Raw genomic sequence first — 19,028 nt, 5'->3', positions numbered from 1 at the left:
CTGTTGTTTTCCTCTATTTCTTTGCATTGATCGCTGAGGAAGGCTTTCTTATCTCTCCTTGCTATTCTTTGGAACTCTGCAGTCAGATGCTTGTATCTTTCCTTTTCTCCTTTGCCTTTTGCTTCTCTTCTTTTCACAGCTATTTGTAAGGCCTCCCCGGACAGCCATTTTGCTTTTTTGCATTTCTTTTCCATTGGGATGGTCTTGATCCCTGCCTGCTGTATAATGTCATGAACCTCCGTCTATAGTTCATTAGACACTCTTGTCTATCAGATCTAGTCCCTTAAATCTATTTCTCACTTCCACTGTATAATCTATAAGGGATTTGATTTAGGACATACCTGAATGGTCTAGTGGTTTTCCCCACTTTCTTCAGTTTAAGTCTGAATTTGGCAAAAACTGCATTCCAATATGGAAATGCACATCCATGTTTCCCTTCAGTTCAGTTCAGTCGCTGAGTCGTGTCCGACTCTTTGCGACCCCATGAACTGCAGCATGCCAGGCCTCCCTGTCCATCACCAACTCCCGGAGTCCACCCAGACCCATGTCCATTGAGTCGGTGATGCCATCCAACCATCTCAACCTCTGTCGTCCCCTTCTCCTCTTGCCCTCAATCTTTCCCAGCATCAAGGTTTTCAAATGAGTCAGCTCTTCACATCAGGTGGCCAAAGTGTTGGAGTTTCAGCTTCATTATCAGTCCTTCCAATGAATACCCAGGACTGATCTCCTTTAGGTGGACTGGTTTGATCTCTGACTGATCTCCTTTTGGGTGGACTGGTTTGATCTCCTTGCCATCCAAGGGACTCTCAAGAGTCTTTTCCAACACCACTGTTCAAAAGTATCAATTCTTCAGCACTCAGCTTTCCTTATAGTCCAACTCTCACCTCTGTATATGATTACTGGAAAAACCATAGCCTTGACTAGACGGACCTTTGTTGGCAAAGTAATGTCTCTGCTTTTTAATATGCTGTGTAGGTTGGTCGTAACTTTCCTTCCAAGGAGCAAGTGTCTTAATTTCATGGCTGCAGTCACCATCTGCAGTGATTTTGGAACCCAAAAAAATAAAGTCTGCCACTGTTTGCACTGTTTCCCCGTCTATTTCCCATGAAGTGATGGGACCAGATGTCATGATCTTAGTTTTCTGAATGTTGAGCTTTAAGCCAATTTTTTCACTCTCTTCTTTGACTTTCATCAAGAGGCTCTTTAGTTCTTCGCTATCTATCATAAGGGTGTTATGATTTACCAAAGGGGAAAAGGGGGAGAGGAATAAATCAGGAGTTGGGGAGTAGCAGATGGTAACTACTGTATAAACAGTAAGGTCCTACTGTAAGCACAGGGAACTGTATTCAGTGTCCTGTGATAAACTATAATGAAAAAGAATATGTGTGCAATGCAGGGCTTTGTAAACATTTTTCTCCACTTACAAATACAGGTTCATCTTTTTAAAAACTTTTTCTCAATGTGTTTTAGTAGGAGGAATGATTTTATCATAAGGCAGAGGATTCTGGCAGGGCATGGGACATGTTTTACTTTTTGTTTTGAAATAATTTTAGAGTCACAGAAAGTTGCAAGGATAAGACACAAACGGCCTATATGCACTCTCCCATTTTCCCCCAGTGGTTGCATCTTACACAACTACAGTGCATTACCAAAACTGGGAATTTTACGTTCGTACAATGTACGTGTGTAGTTCTGACAGTTTATCGCATACATAGACTTGAGTAACCATTACTGCAGTGAAGATACAGAACTATGCCATCACTACAAATTCCCCACCTCCCTGCCACTGCCTCTTTAGCTTCCGTTCACCATCCTTAATCTGTGACAACCACTGATTTGTTCTCAGTTTTTATAATTTTAGTTTGCAGAAGTTACATAAATGGAAAAAAATTACATAAATCGTATATTGAGATTGCCTTTTTCCAGGTGGCGTAATGCCCCCAGGTCCATCCTAGTTGTCGTGTGTCAGTAGTTCCTTTGGAATGTTTTTAAAGTAAAAACAAGTGCCTTATTAACTCACTGTACCAAAACAGTTCACTCTAAACTGCTCAATCTCAAGTTTAAAGAGGCCTGTGAATTTTTGTAGGTGCCGATTTTAAGAGGTCTGTAAGTTTTGTGGGTATTTTTACAATGTAAGTATAATATACATAATTATAGTAAATATATACATTATGTTTGCATTATAATATTATCATTAAAACACATAACTAATCTGCTGAAAGTAGATTCCGTGTTTGAATTAAATATACAAAGCTTATAGACATTAAGTTTACAAAGATTACAAATAGTCTAAGACCTAGTGTTCATTGGTTACCCAATTTTATAAATAGTTTGTCCTTTTAACAGTCACAATTTGAGTGAGCTGTTCTTTTTGCTTTCCTGAAATAATTTCAGATTTATAGAAAATTATAAGCGTAGTATAGAGATCTCTTACATACCCCATTTATTAACTTTTAGCATTTTGTGAAATTATCATTATACTTTCCGTTTCTTTACACACACACGCACGCACACACACACATACACATAAATGTTAATTTTTTGGAGCTGTTTGTGCTTAGGTTGCATATGTCATGATGCTTTATCTTTAAATATGTCAGTATATAATTCCACAGAACAAGGATATTCCCTTACACAACCAGGTTGTTCAGTGGTAAAGAATCCACCTGCCAGTTCAGGAGATGGAAGAGACATGGGTTCGATCTCTGGGTCGGGAAGATCCCCTGGAGAAGGAAATGGCAACCCACTCCAGTATTCTTGCCTGGAGAATCCCATGGACAGAGGAGCCTGGCAGGCTACAGTTCATGGGGTCACAAAGAGGCAGGCACGTGACAGATACACAGTGCCACAGAACAAGGCTATTCCCTTATACAACCACATTACAGTTGACAAACTCAGGATATTTAACGTTGATGGAATATTTTTATCTAACAGAGCTCATATACCAGTTCTGTCAAATATTTTCACTCTCTTTTTGGAGGGGCCCTTATTTTCCTTCCTCCTATACAGAACCCCTGATGGCCCAGATGGTAAAGCATCTGCCTGCAATGCGGGAGACCTGGGTTTGATTCCTGGGTTGGGAAGATTCCCCTGGAGGAGGAAATGGCAACCCACTCCAGTACTCTTGCCTGGAAAATTCCATGGACGGAGGCGCGTGGTAAGCTACAGTCCATGGGGTTGCAAAGAATCGGATACAACTGAGCGACTTCACTCACTATGCAGAATCCAGTCAAGGAATAGATGTTAGTCATCTTTTCTCTTTAATTTTCTCTAATCTGGGACAGTTCTTCAGCCTTTGTCTTTTATGATACTAATAGATTTGGAGAAAACAGGCCAGTTATTTTCTAGAATGTTCCTCATGATGCTTCCTCATGTTTAACTTCATGTTACGTTTCTGACTGGAATACCACAGGAATGTTGTTCTGTTTTTCTCAGGGAAATTAAATCTAAAATGTGTCCGTCAGCACCTCATTAGTGATGTTAAGTTTGATCACTCAGTGAAGATACTGGTTCAGTGTCTCCACTGTGTAGTTACTGCCTTTACCATTACAAGTAATAAGCAGTCTCGGGGAGATCCTTAGAGACCATGAGGATACCTGCTCCATGAAACTGGGACCCGAAGGTTTAGAGATGGTTCTTAGTGGTTCGTGTCCAAACCACTCTTTATTTTGAGGGTTCAAAATAAGTGAATCAGTCTTTCTAAATTATCTTGCCCTGAAAATTAACTTTGATTTTGGAAACGTTTTTTTTTTTTTTAAAGGCTTTGATCTGTATGTATTGCATATAATGATTGCTAGTATATTTTAATGTTTTTTAAACCTCTGGGTTTATTTTCAATCCTTTGCTGCCCCCTGCAGGTCTATGAATATAAATCTTTGGAGCAAGGTAAGTATTCCTAATATTGCAAATCATAGTGTGATAAATAAAAAGCAAGTTATAATAGCTTCATACATTTATCATACATCACTCTAAGTTAATTAATTTAGAATCTTGAAATGGTAGTTTTAGTTTTAAAACTACCTTCCTGGATCATGAAATTTATTGTTGAAGTGACCTTGAGTTAGTCCTAAATTCTTAAGTTTTCAACTTTTCTAAAAAACAACTGTTAACATTATGGCAGTGATCATACGTATTTAATAATTATTTTTAAAAATATATGCATGTTATATATGTTATACATATTTGTGTATATATCTATATATGTGCTAAGTTGCTTCAGTTGTATCTGACTCTTTGCGACCCTATGGACTTTAGCCTGCTAGGCTCCTCTGTCCAAGGGATTCTCCAGGCAAGAATACTGGAGTGGGTTGCCATGCCCTCCTCCAAGGGATCTTCCTGGCCCAGGGATCAAACCCATTTCTCTTACGTCTCCTATATTGGCAGGGTGTTCTTTACCACTAGTGCCACATAGGAGCGTCAAGTGTATCTATATGTATATCTATATGTGAATGATACATCAGTTTTTAAACTGCTATCTTTTTAAGAAGTTAACTGCTTTTATGCAGGAAGTACAACAATCCTTATGTTGAATTACAAGATATCTGCCTGTAATGCAGGAGGTGTAAGTTTGATCCCTGGGTTGGGAAGATCCCCTGGAGAAGGAAATGGCAACCCACTCCAGTTTTCTTCCCTGGAAAATCCCATGGACAGAGGTTCTGGTTGGGCTAAGGTCCATGGGGTCACAAAAGAGTCAGACATGACTTGGCTAATAAACAACAACACAATCAGAATGCACATTATTGATGGGAATTCCCATTTTAAATATTTCTTAAAATCTTATTTTCATTCAGTTCTGTTTTTAGTATTAAACGGCCATTCATACTATGTAAGTTATAATAGATGGTTAAGATATTTATAAGCAATTTTTTTTTGGCTATAAAGACTTTTTCATTGGCTTATTAAATGTGTCTTTTAAATTAGGTTTTAATGTGGCTGTCATATGTCTAATGTATGGCTACAACTTCTGGTAGAATTTATTGTCTATCTTCTACATGTCTGGGTTGGTTAAAAAAAAAATTGTAGATAGGATTGTTTTGCTTTGCTTTTAAATAGTTTCTACCTTACTGTCCTTTGGATTGCTGTTATCACATCATGCTTTCATTGTTGAGTGAAGTGGGATATGATCAGGTTTACCTAGTTTTCCATATTAGAAAATACATAGTTAGAGAAGTAACTGTAGTTTTAGTTGTTAATACTTGTGCTGTGGCCAAACACTATCTTGAAGAAGGAAACGGCAACCCACTCCAGTATTCTTGCCTAGAGAATCTCCTGGACAGAGGAGCTTGGTGGCTACAGTCCATGGGGTCACAAAGAGTCAGACATGACTTAGCAACTGAGCAGACACTATCTAAAGAGCAAATAAGTTCAGTTGTAGTATACACATGAAGTAGTTGAGAATTTGTAGCTCATATCACTTCAGAAACCTATGCTTCCTTTCTACTATCTTCAGCCTATTGATACATAGTCAAAATACTGTGTTCAAAAGTTACATTCAGTATCATAGGTTTTGTAATTGTTTTTGTCATCAAATAGGTTTGGGTTTTTTTAATTGAAATTTTGTGGGTAGAGTTAATGTTGAAGAGTAAGTCTTGTAGTTTCTGTGTATTCAGTTGATAAGAATCAATGAGAACAAACATTACAACTTTTGACCCCCTTCTGTTTTAAGTAAGTAAGTGTTAGTTGCTCAGCCCTGTCCGACTCTTTGCGACCCTGTGGACTGCAGCCTGCCAGGCTCCTGTGTCCATGGAATTCCCTAGGAAAGAATCCTGGAGTGAGTTGCCATTCCCTTTTCTCCAGGGAATCCTCCTGACCCAGGGATTGAACCTAGGTCTCCTGCATAGCAGACAGATTCTTTATCATCTGAGCCACCAGGAAAGCCTCCATTTTGTTTTAACGCCATTAAAATGACTGGCAAAATGTTGAAAAACTTTTAAAAAAAGTATTTAGTGTTTCAGGATATTTTACTTTCTTACTGCTGTAAAACTTCATTTAAAAGGAGGAAACTGGTTGAATTTCAGCAAGACCAAAAACAGTACAATGACAAATAACATTGGTTGATACTTCCTATAAGCTGTTTTCTACAGTAACAGTTTATTTAAAACAATATGTAACCAGAACAGTTGAGAGGTTTTCTTAGTGATGTATCATGAAATACTGCAGTTTTCCTTCAACATGGGTTTGTTTTGTTTTTGTTCTAAAAGACTAACCTGTTATTTAAAAACGAAACAATCTCCTTGGCAAGTGGGGGTGGTGTTGAATTGCTGTGACATAGAGTAATACCTTACTGGGGAGAGGCTTTATTATTTCAAGAATTCAATTTCAGATTGTGTTTGTTCCAGTTTGCTTCTGTTGCTGCAATGCACGCATTTTCTGTCTTACCAGATAACAGAACTGTTGTACAAGGATGGACGTTATTGCCAGGAGCCCCCAGGACCAACGGGTAGCGTTTCAATTTTGATGATTGTAACTTATCCACAAATCCATTCTTCTGTGTAATGATGGGCTAGAAGGATTACAGCAGTAAACATTTTGTTTTTGAAAGTGAAATTTGAAAGCATTTGTTTATAAATCTTTACATTGATAACCTCATCATTTTGAGATCTGTGAGGTGTTTGGTATTACCATAATTGTTTTTCTAAAGACAGGGTTGGGAGGGTTTTTCTTTTCAGATATTGAGGAAATGCTTCTTATAGCATCCATCAAAATAGCCTTAAAAATCAGTAATCTTTAGTGTTTATGTGATTTTAATGTTTTGCAGGTATAATTTAGACATATAAAATAATAAAGAGGTCTTGTAGATTTTTCCACTATTTATTACCCAAAATACATTATTTTGACATTTAATGATTTTTGTTTTCATGTAATAAAGCCTAGCATATGTGGTTTTCTGTTAAAACACACACACACAAAACCATATGGTATCTTTCTTGAAAGTTCGTATTTTTCTATCCTGTGTATTAACACATGGCCCTATACATTTTATGCTTGGATGCATAGGAAAATTACTGTTGTTATGAAACATCTTTGTTAATCTCGGCTTTTCATTGGCTAATAGGCAGCTCTCCACAGGAATATTACATCTTATTAAAATTATTTAACTTTCTATACTCAACATTTACCAATCCTCTAATTTTATGTTTCCCTAAATATTGCCCACCAAAAATTAATATAGAAATATATAGGAGGCATTTGTTTATTCTCACTATTTGTGATTTGGACAGGAAAGGGGTAAGGCCTTGGGCAGGACCACTTCTGTCACAGAGTGGTAGAAAAAAATAGATTGAAGTAAGATTCAGTACCGAAAAGCTGTCACTCGGTCTGAAAATAATTAATATTCCTTTCACTCACCAGTTAGATGTGTGCTCCCAAACCACATAATCTCTATGCCTCAGTGATCATTGTTGCCATTTCAGAGCCTCTCATCAGGGTGACATCTCACACCAAAATGATTTCTTATAAATTAATCTTGATAACATGACAGTGTCAGTAATTTTAGTGGAATGCTTTCTCTTGTTTTTTTCCACAGAAGCTGTTGGCTATTTTCTTTATAACTTGATTGACAGCATGAGTGACTCAGAGGTACAGGCCAAGGAGGAGCATTTGAGACAATACTTCCATCAGCTGAAGGAGATGGTACCATTTCATTTTTTGCTATATAATGCCTGTCCTGTCTGACATGTATCTATTAGATTTGAAATTGCTGCTTTTAAGTACAACCAGACCACTTCTCAATGACATACATGAGTTGGAGACTTAAATTATGTCCGAGATAATTTCTGTTAGACAAATTTCAGTTTGGTTGTCTAAAACTTGTGTGTTTTTTTTTTTTTCCCTCCTCCCTCCCCTTTGCACAGAATGTAAAAATTCCTGAAAATATCTACAGAGGCATTCGTAATCTGCTGGATAGCTACCATGTTCCTGAATTGATTAAGGTGTGTGTGAAATAATAATCAACTTCTTAAAATGCTTAATTTATATATAGAGGCATGTCAAAGTTTTATTTAAATATATTGCTTTTGGCCAAAAGTTTATTTAAATGATAGCCTTTAAAACAAGGCTTTTTGTTGATTATTGGTGAATGCTATTTATATATTGAAGAATGTATTTAAAAGTGTTTTTTACAGTGGTTAAAAAGTCTGAAGAGAATTTCAGGAAAATTTTGGAAAATGGAAACATGAAATGAGACTTCCAAAATTTGCTTTTGACATTTGCTAGTATATTTTCCATATGTTTTCTAATCTTAATTTAAATCCTGATTTTAGGATGTTAATATATTGGTTGAAAGAGAGAAGACAGACTCTAGAAAAGTAAGTATGTTCTTTGAGTAGATTCTACATGCTGTAATAACCTCATTTAATGAGAGTTCTAGACTATGTCCTTTTAAAACCGGTGGTTCCTAACATTTTTGCCTCTAGCATAGTTCTAAGAAGTTGGTAAAAGCCATTTACCAGAAATTATATCTAAGAAATCTGCATTATAATACCAGGAGCTTTATAAACCCCTTGAGCCCATCCCAGATCCCCACCTTAATATCCTTGATAGCATTTATGACATTTAGGAAAGGGCAGTTTAAAGAGAAGAGTGACAAAGGGTGCATTTTTTTTGTAGTAAATTTCTTTCTTTCTTTTTTCTTCCCATTTCTACTTCGAAGCCTTCATCATCTGATTTGGAGTCTAAGCTTGAAAAGCTAAAAGCTGAAAATCAACCTATAGGTGATATCCTAAAGCAGCTCATATTAATGCTATGTTCAGAAGAGGTAACGTTTGTTTAAATATTTTAAATGTGCTATTAAGGTAAAAAACTCTTTACAGATAAAAGTAAGCAAAGCCCAATATGAAATTTATTATTTTTACAATTGATTATTGTACATCATGTCTGTGAAGAATGCAATTAAATGAGAGGTTAACTAACTTCAGCTACACCTTGAATGGCATGTTTTCGGGTTGCCGTAGTTTGTTTACGATAATCTGCAAAGTGAATGATAGTAACAGCCGTGATAGGTTTATCATACATGCCAAATGTCCTTTCAAGCCATGGCTCCGGTCTCTCATATCTAGATTGTCAAGCAACTGATACATGCAGTAGTCATTTGCAAGTCAAATATTACTAGGGTTGTTAATGCAGGGATTGAAATTCCATTTTCCTGCTGGAAAAAAGCTCTTTCTGAGATAAAGGGTCTCTTGCCTTTTTTCAGCAGGCGTCCAGCTGTACTTTGTGTTCATTTTAGTGTGTGTCTGCAATTGGGGTATATCACTAGACTTTTTCAGTTTCTAGTTCAGTGTCATTTGGTCGTATGCCTGTGTTTTTAGGGGGAAAAAATACAGCTGACTTTAAGGTTATAATATGGCGCTATTAAATTCTAAAATATTTCCTGCACGTTACAGACTGTGAGGAACAGAAATATATATTTCTGTGCATGGAAATTGGACTCACCTGGTACATATTTAATCTGGAAGTCTTTTTTCATAATACAGTACCTAAACCTAAAACATCAAATTTAGCATAGTGATCAGTTTTGCAGCGCAGATAACAAATCTTTTGAATCCTTCATATATATCTTTCCTGCCTTTTAGAAGGTGGATTAAAAATACCAGGGAGCAAGATGAAGTTAATAATGTGTATCCATTTATTTTAAAAGTAGTGTTAACTTCTACACTCTGAACATGGAAGCTAGAAATTTTACACTTGTATATTAATTTCTTCTTTTTCATTTCCTTCCTTTATTTTAGAACATGCAAAAAGCTCTTGAATTGAAGGCAAAATATGAATCAGATATGGTTGTCGGTGGCTATGCAGCTTTAATAAATTTGTGCTGTCGACATGATAATGCAGAAGATGCATTGAACCTGAAACGAGAATTGTGAGTACCCTGGCACTGAAACAAATCATCAGCATTTATGCTGCTATATAGTCCTTGATGGCTCATGTAGAGTGAATACCACTCTCATATAATGTAAAGTTTAAAAATTCTCTTTTGTGAGTGCTTTTGAAATTTCATACTGTAATACTCTTTGATTAATTATGGCTTGTTTTCAGCAAGGAGTCTTTGTTTAAGTGTGATAAGACATTCTATTCCTTGAAGCCAAGATTTTTTTCCTCTTGATTATACAACTGCATATCACAACAGTGATGTTGTAACTATTATATAAAGCTTGTTAAATATTCCCCTTTCTGTACTGTAGTGTAAACAGAATTCTGTCCATTTCTCAGGTATCCTTGGCTTCCCACTGATAGATTTACCAAATAAAAATGTCTCTTGGGAGTATTTCAATATTTGCAACAAAGTGAGAATCACCTTAAGTGCCATGCAACAGAAGCGTTCCTTATTTGTATCATTTGCAGATGGAAAGATGTAGTATACATGTAATATTACATTTTTACTTCTTTGAATATAATTGCATGTAGATTGTATAGGGCCCCCAAAATAACCTGAACTAAAAGGTTGAAGCCAGTGTTAATAAAAATTCAGATTCTGAGATTTTTAGAAAAGTGATCAAGTAGATACTGCACTGCTATTAACAGTTAAACAGCTTCTAACATTATATAAATATGGCTTTCATTTTTAGTGACCGTTTAGATTCTTCTGCTGTCCTTGACACCGGCAAGTATGTAAGACTCGTTAAAGTATTGGGAAAACATGGCAAGCTCCAAGGTAAGCATCAGCACATAAAGGAAATGTGTGATGCGAGTATCTTGCCACTGGAATAACATGTGAATTGATACTAATGGTATATCATGTCCATCCTGCAAAGTGCTTGAACACTTTGCATACAAATTTGCATGTGAATCCAACCAGAGCTGCATGGACAGTGTAGGCCATTAGTTTTAATGGATTGGCAAGCTTGTCATTTACATTTGCACAGCTCAGTGCTTTTTGCATTTCTGCAGCTAGTTTTTATTAGCATTGCTGTTTGGATTGAGTTTGAAGATCATGACTTATGGCACAATTTGCCTATATGCCTGCACTAATGGCTTTGTTTTTGCTTAAGAACATTGGAAGGCTGAACATAAATCCTGTAAATATAACCTTTATTTAAGAATATGAATTTTGCAGGCATCTTTGTCTTCACTTCTAACAACATTAACAAAATGTATACTTCAGTAAGGTTTCATATAGAAGTTTGCAGGGAGAGCCTAACTGATTATATAGTTGATGTGTATCCTCTAACTTTCTTATAGTTGGGATAATGCTAAGCCTAATATAATTACACTTAATAATTTATTCTTAACTATTTATTTCTTAACTTTCTCATTTGGCTTTATTTTGAAACTTTAAAAAAAAAACCTCTCTGTCTTCCTTTTACTTCTAGAGAAGATTTTTTGTTTTTAAATCATTATAGAGAAAAATGTATGGAGAAAGTATTTGACCTAATCGTTGAATTTTTCCCTAGGAAATTTTTCTAACACAGACAATCCTTTATGAAGATTAGCCTCCTTTTTAAAATCACTTTCTATAAAGTGGTCAAAACATTTTGTGTGTGCAGTAATTAATAACAACATTATAAAAATGCACTTATTCCATATCCTAAAATGTTTGTTTCTGCCTTCCTAATGAAGCTTAATGAATCTAATGTATTAACATGCAGTCTTTTGGAAAGCTTTCATTGGCTCTGCTTGGCTAATTAGTATCGACATAGCAAACAGGCCCTATCGGTATCAGACCATTAGTCTGGCTGTATATACAGTGTAAACACATCTTTATTATCTGGCCTCCTGACAAGCCATCTGCTGAAGAAACAATGGTGTGATTTAGCAGATGTTAGCTCTGAACGATAAAAGCATCCATTTAGGAGGATCTTACAGCTATAGGGCAGACCGTACAGGGTTATGTGGTGCAGAGTGGGCACACAGTCCCTATCTATAATTTGTAGTCAAAGTTGCAGGGAAATGATAAAACCATGCTATTGTGGATTTATAATTGTAGTCTCGTTTAGAAATGCAAGTAGTAATTAACTTGAAATCGGCATTATACACTAGAATTTACATTCCTGCTGGGCTTGAAATGCTGTTTTAATAGCAGTTTGTTTTCCCTACATGAAATTACCTAAGGGTCTTTTGTGCTACTTCATTGTAGATGCTATTAACATTCTAAAGGAGATGAAAGAGAAGGATGTTCTTATCAAAGATGCAACAGTCTTGTCCTTTTTCCACATCCTAAATGGCGCAGCTTTACGAGGTGAAACTGAAACAGTAAAACAGTTGCACGAAGCCATCGTGACCCTAGGGTTAGCGAAACCATCTACCACCTTAAGTTCCCCATTGGTCACCCTATATCTGGAAAAGTAAGTTAATTGAATTTTCAGTTTTGAATGTTGGCATTGAAATAATGAATCTAATCATACAGGGATTTTATTTTGTAAATTCTCTGTGATGTTGCGGAAGCCTTATTTGCCACTGAATAAGAGAATGTCTATGGTGTAGGTGACCTTTAAAATTGCCAACAATCCCTGTGGTCCTATGGATTACTTCTCAGTGGAATGATCTATGTCGGTTTTTTTTTTTTTGGTGGGGCATGTGATGATACTACATGAAACCAAATGTAGTTTTCCCCAGTTTTGAGCCTTATAAGTGTTAATTATTAATAAATATAAGAAAGGATTCTCAAGGGCTTTTGGTTATGCTTCATCACTGTTGTTCATGTTGTGATGTGGCAGTGTCTCTTGAGGGATCCTTTTTTCCGTGTAGTGTTTTAACTGCGTATACCAACACAGGAGTTACTGTAGCTTTGGTAAGTTATTGTAGAAGATGTCTCTGTGTCTTGTGACAAGAAGATGAATTTTGTTAATAGGGTAAGGTTTACTGAGTTTGAAAATGTCTGTGTTTGGAATGTTCATGTTGGTGCCCAATTTAAGGTATTTTTTTCAAGTGTAAATCATAAAGTCAACCTATGTTCTAGTACAGAGTGAAATATTTCAGTAAGATAATAAAGCATCCTTTATTACCTTCTTTTCCTCTAGCATTTGTTTTTCTTTTCTGTTTTTAAAAATTTCTCAGATCTTACCCCATTGCCATTCCCTTCCATGACTTAGCGCAGTTTTCTAATTTGCTTATTTTGTGATTGAGGTTTTCTCATTTAGTTTGGATGTTGCTGTATCAATGCCAGGAGAAAATAAATGATAAATCTTACTGTACTCACATTCTTCCCAAATTTCTGGTAGTTTTTCTTTATTTACTAGGAGCAAAATTAATTGAATATAATGAATGATTTAATATTGAATTGAAGATGTGGAATAAAAAACATCTAACTATGTTATGTTTATACATATGTATATATGTGTACACAGGTTCATACACACAAATGTTTTGTGAAATACTTTCTTTGACATCCAGTCAAAAAACAGTTTATCAACTTAGCTGATTTGGCTAAGTCTTTACCTCCACAATCTCAGCATTACATCTTTTTAAAGAATAGTGATTCAAACAATTACTGTGTTATTGAGTTCTGGTGTTCACAGCCAACTTTATATAGAAATCCTGTAATTAATATGCTTCCTCCAAGAATTTTTTTGATGATCTCAAAAGACCCATCTCTGCAGATTGCATGTGGAGCTCTGCATAGGGGTTTGAAAGAAATGGGCCCAGTGCCCAGAAGAATTAGGCCCTCCTCCATCAGTGGGCAAAAATAAAATAATTAACAATGAAAATGAGGCCATGGTAGAGAAGTATCTTACAAACAGAAATACCGTGAGACAGAAGATGAAAAGTTTTCCGAGAAAGGTCTGCAGATGGGGCTCATGAACCGAGGAGAACTTCCCCCAAAGGAAAATGGAAAAAGCATGGGATTCAGATGTTAACATGGAGCATACTCTGTGCTTCTGATTTAATAGTACAGAGATTTGTTTGTCTCAGTTAAATTTGACTGTCCCTGTTAATTGGGCTAGAGAAATGTAAATTAGTACCTTTTATGATTTTTTTTTACTGCTTTCAGATATAAAGAGAAATTGTTACCTTCTATTTTTATTTGCCTAACTTTGTTTTTGTTTTTGTTTTTTTTTGCTGTCTGTGCTTTGCAGAGGCTTTTTCCCTGACAAGATCTTTCAGTTTCATCTGTCATGATAAAAACTTTCTGTCGACTCTATTTTAGAGTCAGAAAGAAGAAATTAAGGAGATAAAAGAAATTTCATGTTTTGCAGAGAACAGTAATAATACACTCCTAGTCGGGGCTAAGTTGGAGGAAAACATTGATTTTGAAACTTGTTTTCAATTGTGTTTTCCCAAATGATGGAAGATAGCTAACTATTCAGAATCATGACAAGTGCAGTACTAGGATTAACTACACTGGCCTCCCCAAAAGCCTACATATATTTGACTTGATTAAATATGTTTGGTCTTCAATAATATCATGTAACTGGCCTCAGCAGGTATAAGCTCATCTGGATAATGAGCCTTTTATTCAAACTTGAGGTAAAATTAAGAGAAACATTTCAAAGCATGGTACAAAATCTTCATCCTTTCCTTTTTGGAAAATCATTGCCAGACTGTGAAGAAGGCTGTCACTTACATACTGTAATTCTGGAACAAATCTGTGAGGTTGAGTTCCTTAGAAAGGTGATCTTTAAGATTCAGTAGGTTTTAATTTTGAACTGATTTTTCCAGCATTGGCTAAAACACAGGAGAAATGTAATTGTATCTGTTTGTTACTGGATAGTGTATAAAATCCTTATTGTTATGAAAAATAATGCATTTTGTTTTATTCGTTTGCTCAGGGAAATCCAAAATAATGACGGGTTTGCAAAATTTTGAAGAAGTTGTTTAATCTGATTTGTATTATCAAAATAATGCTTGTACTGAACAGAAAAGAAGCATGCTAAATTGAACAAAATTTTCATGTGTTTCGTTTACATTGGGGTTCTATAAGCCACATGTCTACATGTAGTCCACATGAACATTTAACATTTTCCTTTGTAACTACTTAAATATTTTTTTAATTGAAATCATTCTGAATTCAGAAAGATGACCTGGATACTCCATATTAAGAAAGAAAGAAAAATGTTTTAAAGTAGGTTAAAAGAGCTTTTGATTAGTCTTTATGCTATGGTAAAGGAAATAAAATTAATGAAATCTGGCCATTAGTCTTAAAAGCCTAAGAATTTGTATGATGCAGTTTCAGATTCACTTCTTGTATAGCTGATCCATTTTGGTTTCATTGCATATGAAAAATATTTGAAGCTGTTTAACTGGATTATTTAGTGCAAATGATCAAAGAAACTTTAATTTCTGCTTTCCATTAAGGATTTTTCTGTGCTGATTTGTGCTATAAGCTGTATATACCCACATGCATTTCATTTAAGTGAATCATGGACTTGTGCATATAATCCTCCCAGAATTCTTGCTGTGTTAATCTTGAGTTCTTCATAAAGGTCACAGTTTCTGTACGATGAACCTATGCCAGTACATTTTAAAACTCACATACTGTAACACTTCAGTGTGTTGCAGAAGTGGGAAATACACTTTTTTAGGATGGTGGTTATTGTCATATACACTCCCCTTTAATTTTGGCATCTTCATTTGTACTGGATACTTTTATTATTTATGGGAATGCGTGCCTTCTAGAGTAAAACTCTTTATGTGCTGAAAGGAAATTAAGGAGGTTTGGCTCTTTTACTCCATTATTGCAATTAAGAATTTAGCATCATCCGTGCCAAAGGACAAAAGTGGTTCATTTGCCCTAGGGGAACAGGACAGTGATAAGATGATTTTTCGTCAAGGATCATTGGGTCGTAATTAAGTTACATTCATGGCTATTGCTTTTTGAAGGATGATTGGTAAATGACAGGCTTCATGTGCTTAGTACGGACAGTGTTCAGTAGGGTTTTTTCTCCCTCTGTCAGAAAATCCTGTTGAGCCTGATAATGTAAATGTGGCATTTTATTCTGAACAAAAGAGCAGGGAAATGAGCTATCTTGTCTAATCATTCAGTTGTTTAACACCGACTTCCAGTTTAGACTCAATTGGCTGGAAAGCACTTGACATGTGAAGTTAGTGCTGTTCCGAACGCGTGTTTGAGTAAATTTTAAAGTAAGTGACAGCTAAATTGTACCTAGGGAAATTACAAAGCCTTCAACACAGTTAATTTTTTGGGGAGGATTAGTTGTAATTGCAACACCAGTCTCCTTGAAGATTCCTCATTTATAGATGATGAACAGAAAAAAAAAACATTTAGCTCTTTCAGGGACTGGTTCTCTTAACGGAATAATTTTTGCAAAGTCTGTGGTTTCTCCTGGAATGATTTCTTTCCACACTGAACATCTGCTTAAGATTTATAGAATAGTCGGTGTTTAAGAGTGTTAAGGTGTTTTTTCCCCCTCTCCCTTGTTTTGAACTTTTTTCCCCCCTCAACGACCTTCTTTTCTCTAGTGATTTCAGATTTTGAGAGCTTTTCAGTCAGTAAGCTCTTTAGGTAAATTGCCACTTCACCAGCACTTTATGCATAATGTTGAAGCACTTTATTCCAATTAAAAAAATCAATATTTGTCATTTAAAATTTTGATTAAATTAAGTATACTCTCTGAATTGGAAGTTATGGGTAAGCAGACTAAGTTTAAAGCTATCGATAGGTAAATAGATAGTTATCACTGGTTGCTCTTGTTCTAACAGTTCAAGTTTGTACGAAACCCATTTGTGATTTCTAGTTTATTTATAAAGAAATTTGAGTTAGGAGGGCTTTGTTTTCTGGTATTGTTATAAAATCTTTCTTCGATTCTGCTTTTATTTCATCGGCTTGTAGAATTTTGATTAAAGTCATATTGAGTTAATTTGCATCAGTCACAAATACTTTTAAATGATTGCTTACTTTTTATTAGCATATATTTTATTTATGAAGATTATGTATATCATTGAAATACTTTGAGGGGTATCTAGTCATTGAAAATATCATAGTGGATTTTTCTTAGAGATAATAGTATGTTAGAGTTGGTTTTCACTTAGTATTATTTGAGGTTTCTGATAGCAGTGGCTAAATTTTTATTTCTATTTAGAGTAGAGTTTTAAATCAGTTCTAGTGTTTTAAAGCATACAGAGGAAAGCAAAGTTGTTTTAGGATATAGAATTACACTGATTAATTGAACCTTCCCCCACGTTTTGGGTGTAAAGCGGTTTCAGCCTTTTTCCATTTGATATTTTGCTGCACTTACTGATGTAATCCCGCCTAATAACAAGTAGTAGTCATGTGATGGTTTTCTCTGCTGGTGTGAAACATTTGAGATGATGAACCCACTAAGCTCCAGTTCATAGAACCTCACGTTAGAGTATTCGCACTGAGAGGAGACCCAAAGATCCTTGAGTTCAACTGTTGAGATAATCTACTTTTTATCACCACTTCTTGAAATGTGTAACATTGTTATAGCCAAGCTATGTGTAGTACTTGTCAATTAGGGTTGAAACTCAAAAGTCCTATGAGTATACAACTATTGTAGCAATGTCAGTTTTAGATACTTTCTCATATTTTTCATTTCCATAACCAGAATTTTCAGGCTTAAATAGGAAAGATTAATGATGACATCAAATTATATGAGGAATGGACATTTTTGTCTCTTTCTTAAAGTTACATGAACCAGCCAAATGCAAGTCAGAATGTAAATAGGAATTGAAAAGAAATGACTAGTCATTAGTTACTTCTGTCATCAGTAGGTATGAAATATTTCATTACAGATTTTTAATTCATTTTGTTGGTAACCTGGGATCAGTGACATTGTTATTTAAAATTACTAACATATATATATGAATTATTTCCATTTTGCCATCCTTTTCTGTTTTTGTTCTGAGCATGTGTAATCTTCAGAAGCATATATTTGGAGACCAAAGACTATTAGTGTGTCTCCTTGATTGACCGGACAGTTATTCATTCATTTATTGATGGCTTTGACCTAATGTAGGGAAAATACAATTGAGATACAATACTATTCCAGTTTGGGAATTGACCTGAAAAAGCAAATCATCCTGCCTTTTAAAAATCTGTTATGTGTTAGTTTTTCTTTTGAAAATATTTTGGTAGTTTTTCCCTTAAATGGAATTGTGGAAACGTAATAACTTAACTTGTATCTGAAGCAAAGGAAAATACTGATTATATAAAGCTTTATATCATATGTGGTAGCTTCTGTAGCATTTCCCTTGTATGACAGTAATCTAGCCTGCAACATCTACTTGCAGTTTTGAAATTAACCTATAATTTAGTCTTCACCCCAAATGACAAAAATTCAAATGACTCCGTGGGGTACCAGAAGATGCGCTGTAAACAGGGCTCAGTAAGGGGATGAGGTGGAGTTCCATTCCGATCGGCTCCTTTTCACTGTGTCAGTATTATTGCAGTGAAATTAACGCTTCTTCATGGTATTGTACTTCTTAGTACAGTTTAAAATCTTAATCTGGATAAAATAGTAATTCAATCTAGGGCAACATAACATTTGTATAATGAACCAAAATGAACCAAAATGTTAGGGCTTCAGCGGAAAATTTTAAAAGGCTTTTCTTCCTTTCAAAAACTGTTGCACGTGTGAGAGAAATATGTTTTCTTCACAAAGATTATCACTAGCTGTACTTTTTGGTCCATACCTGTAACCGTGTTTGTTTGTTTGTTTTCTAAGTACATTTCATACTTTCTTTTAAATAATCTTTTAAATTTATTATTCCAAGTTATATCACCTTATTAGGTTAAAGGAACAACATTGCTTTTTAATAGAGCATAATGTGTAATTAGATGTACTCTGAAAGGGGGAGTCCAGTGACCTGATGGCAGTGCCTTCCTAGTGGCCTTAGGCTCATCAGTCAATCTCCAGATGCCCTAATTTCCTCATCTATTGAAAAATAAAGGAAAGTGGCAGGTAGACATGGATCACATTATCTAAACAGCTTTCCCAAGGTCTTAATAACTTCTTATACTGTTGTTTCCCAAAGGATAAAAGAGGTTTTGAGGACCCACAGAATATATTTCCAGAGAAGGCAATGGCACCCCACTCCAGTACTCTTGCCTGGAAAATCCCATGGACAGAGGAGCCTGGTAGGCTGCAGTCCATGGGGTCGCTAAGTCGAAG

The 19,028-nt window shown here is 35.5% G+C and overlaps 1 protein-coding gene across 1 annotated transcript in view; it reads left to right on the top strand.

The window, feature by feature from the left end:
- Positions 1–19,028, top strand: part of LRPPRC (leucine rich pentatricopeptide repeat containing) — a 99,428-nt gene that overhangs the window by 35,396 nt on the left and 45,004 nt on the right. The window contains exons 15-23 of the mRNA XM_005212713.5: positions 3,858–3,885; positions 6,382–6,439; positions 7,526–7,632; positions 7,854–7,931; positions 8,262–8,306; positions 8,651–8,755; positions 9,729–9,859; positions 10,566–10,651; positions 12,074–12,281. Of these exons, the coding sequence (XP_005212770.1) occupies positions 3,858–3,885; positions 6,382–6,439; positions 7,526–7,632; positions 7,854–7,931; positions 8,262–8,306; positions 8,651–8,755; positions 9,729–9,859; positions 10,566–10,651; positions 12,074–12,281 (846 nt within the window). The remainder of the gene's footprint in view (positions 1–3,857; positions 3,886–6,381; positions 6,440–7,525; positions 7,633–7,853; positions 7,932–8,261; positions 8,307–8,650; positions 8,756–9,728; positions 9,860–10,565; positions 10,652–12,073; positions 12,282–19,028) is intronic.

The sequence above is a fragment of the Bos taurus genome, chromosome 11 (assembly GCF_002263795.3).
Source record: "Bos taurus isolate L1 Dominette 01449 registration number 42190680 breed Hereford chromosome 11, ARS-UCD2.0, whole genome shotgun sequence".
Classification (NCBI taxonomy): domain Eukaryota; kingdom Metazoa; phylum Chordata; class Mammalia; order Artiodactyla; family Bovidae; genus Bos; species Bos taurus.
The sequence above is the reverse complement of the archived record's forward strand: the minus strand, read 5'-3'. Positions and strand labels throughout refer to the sequence as shown.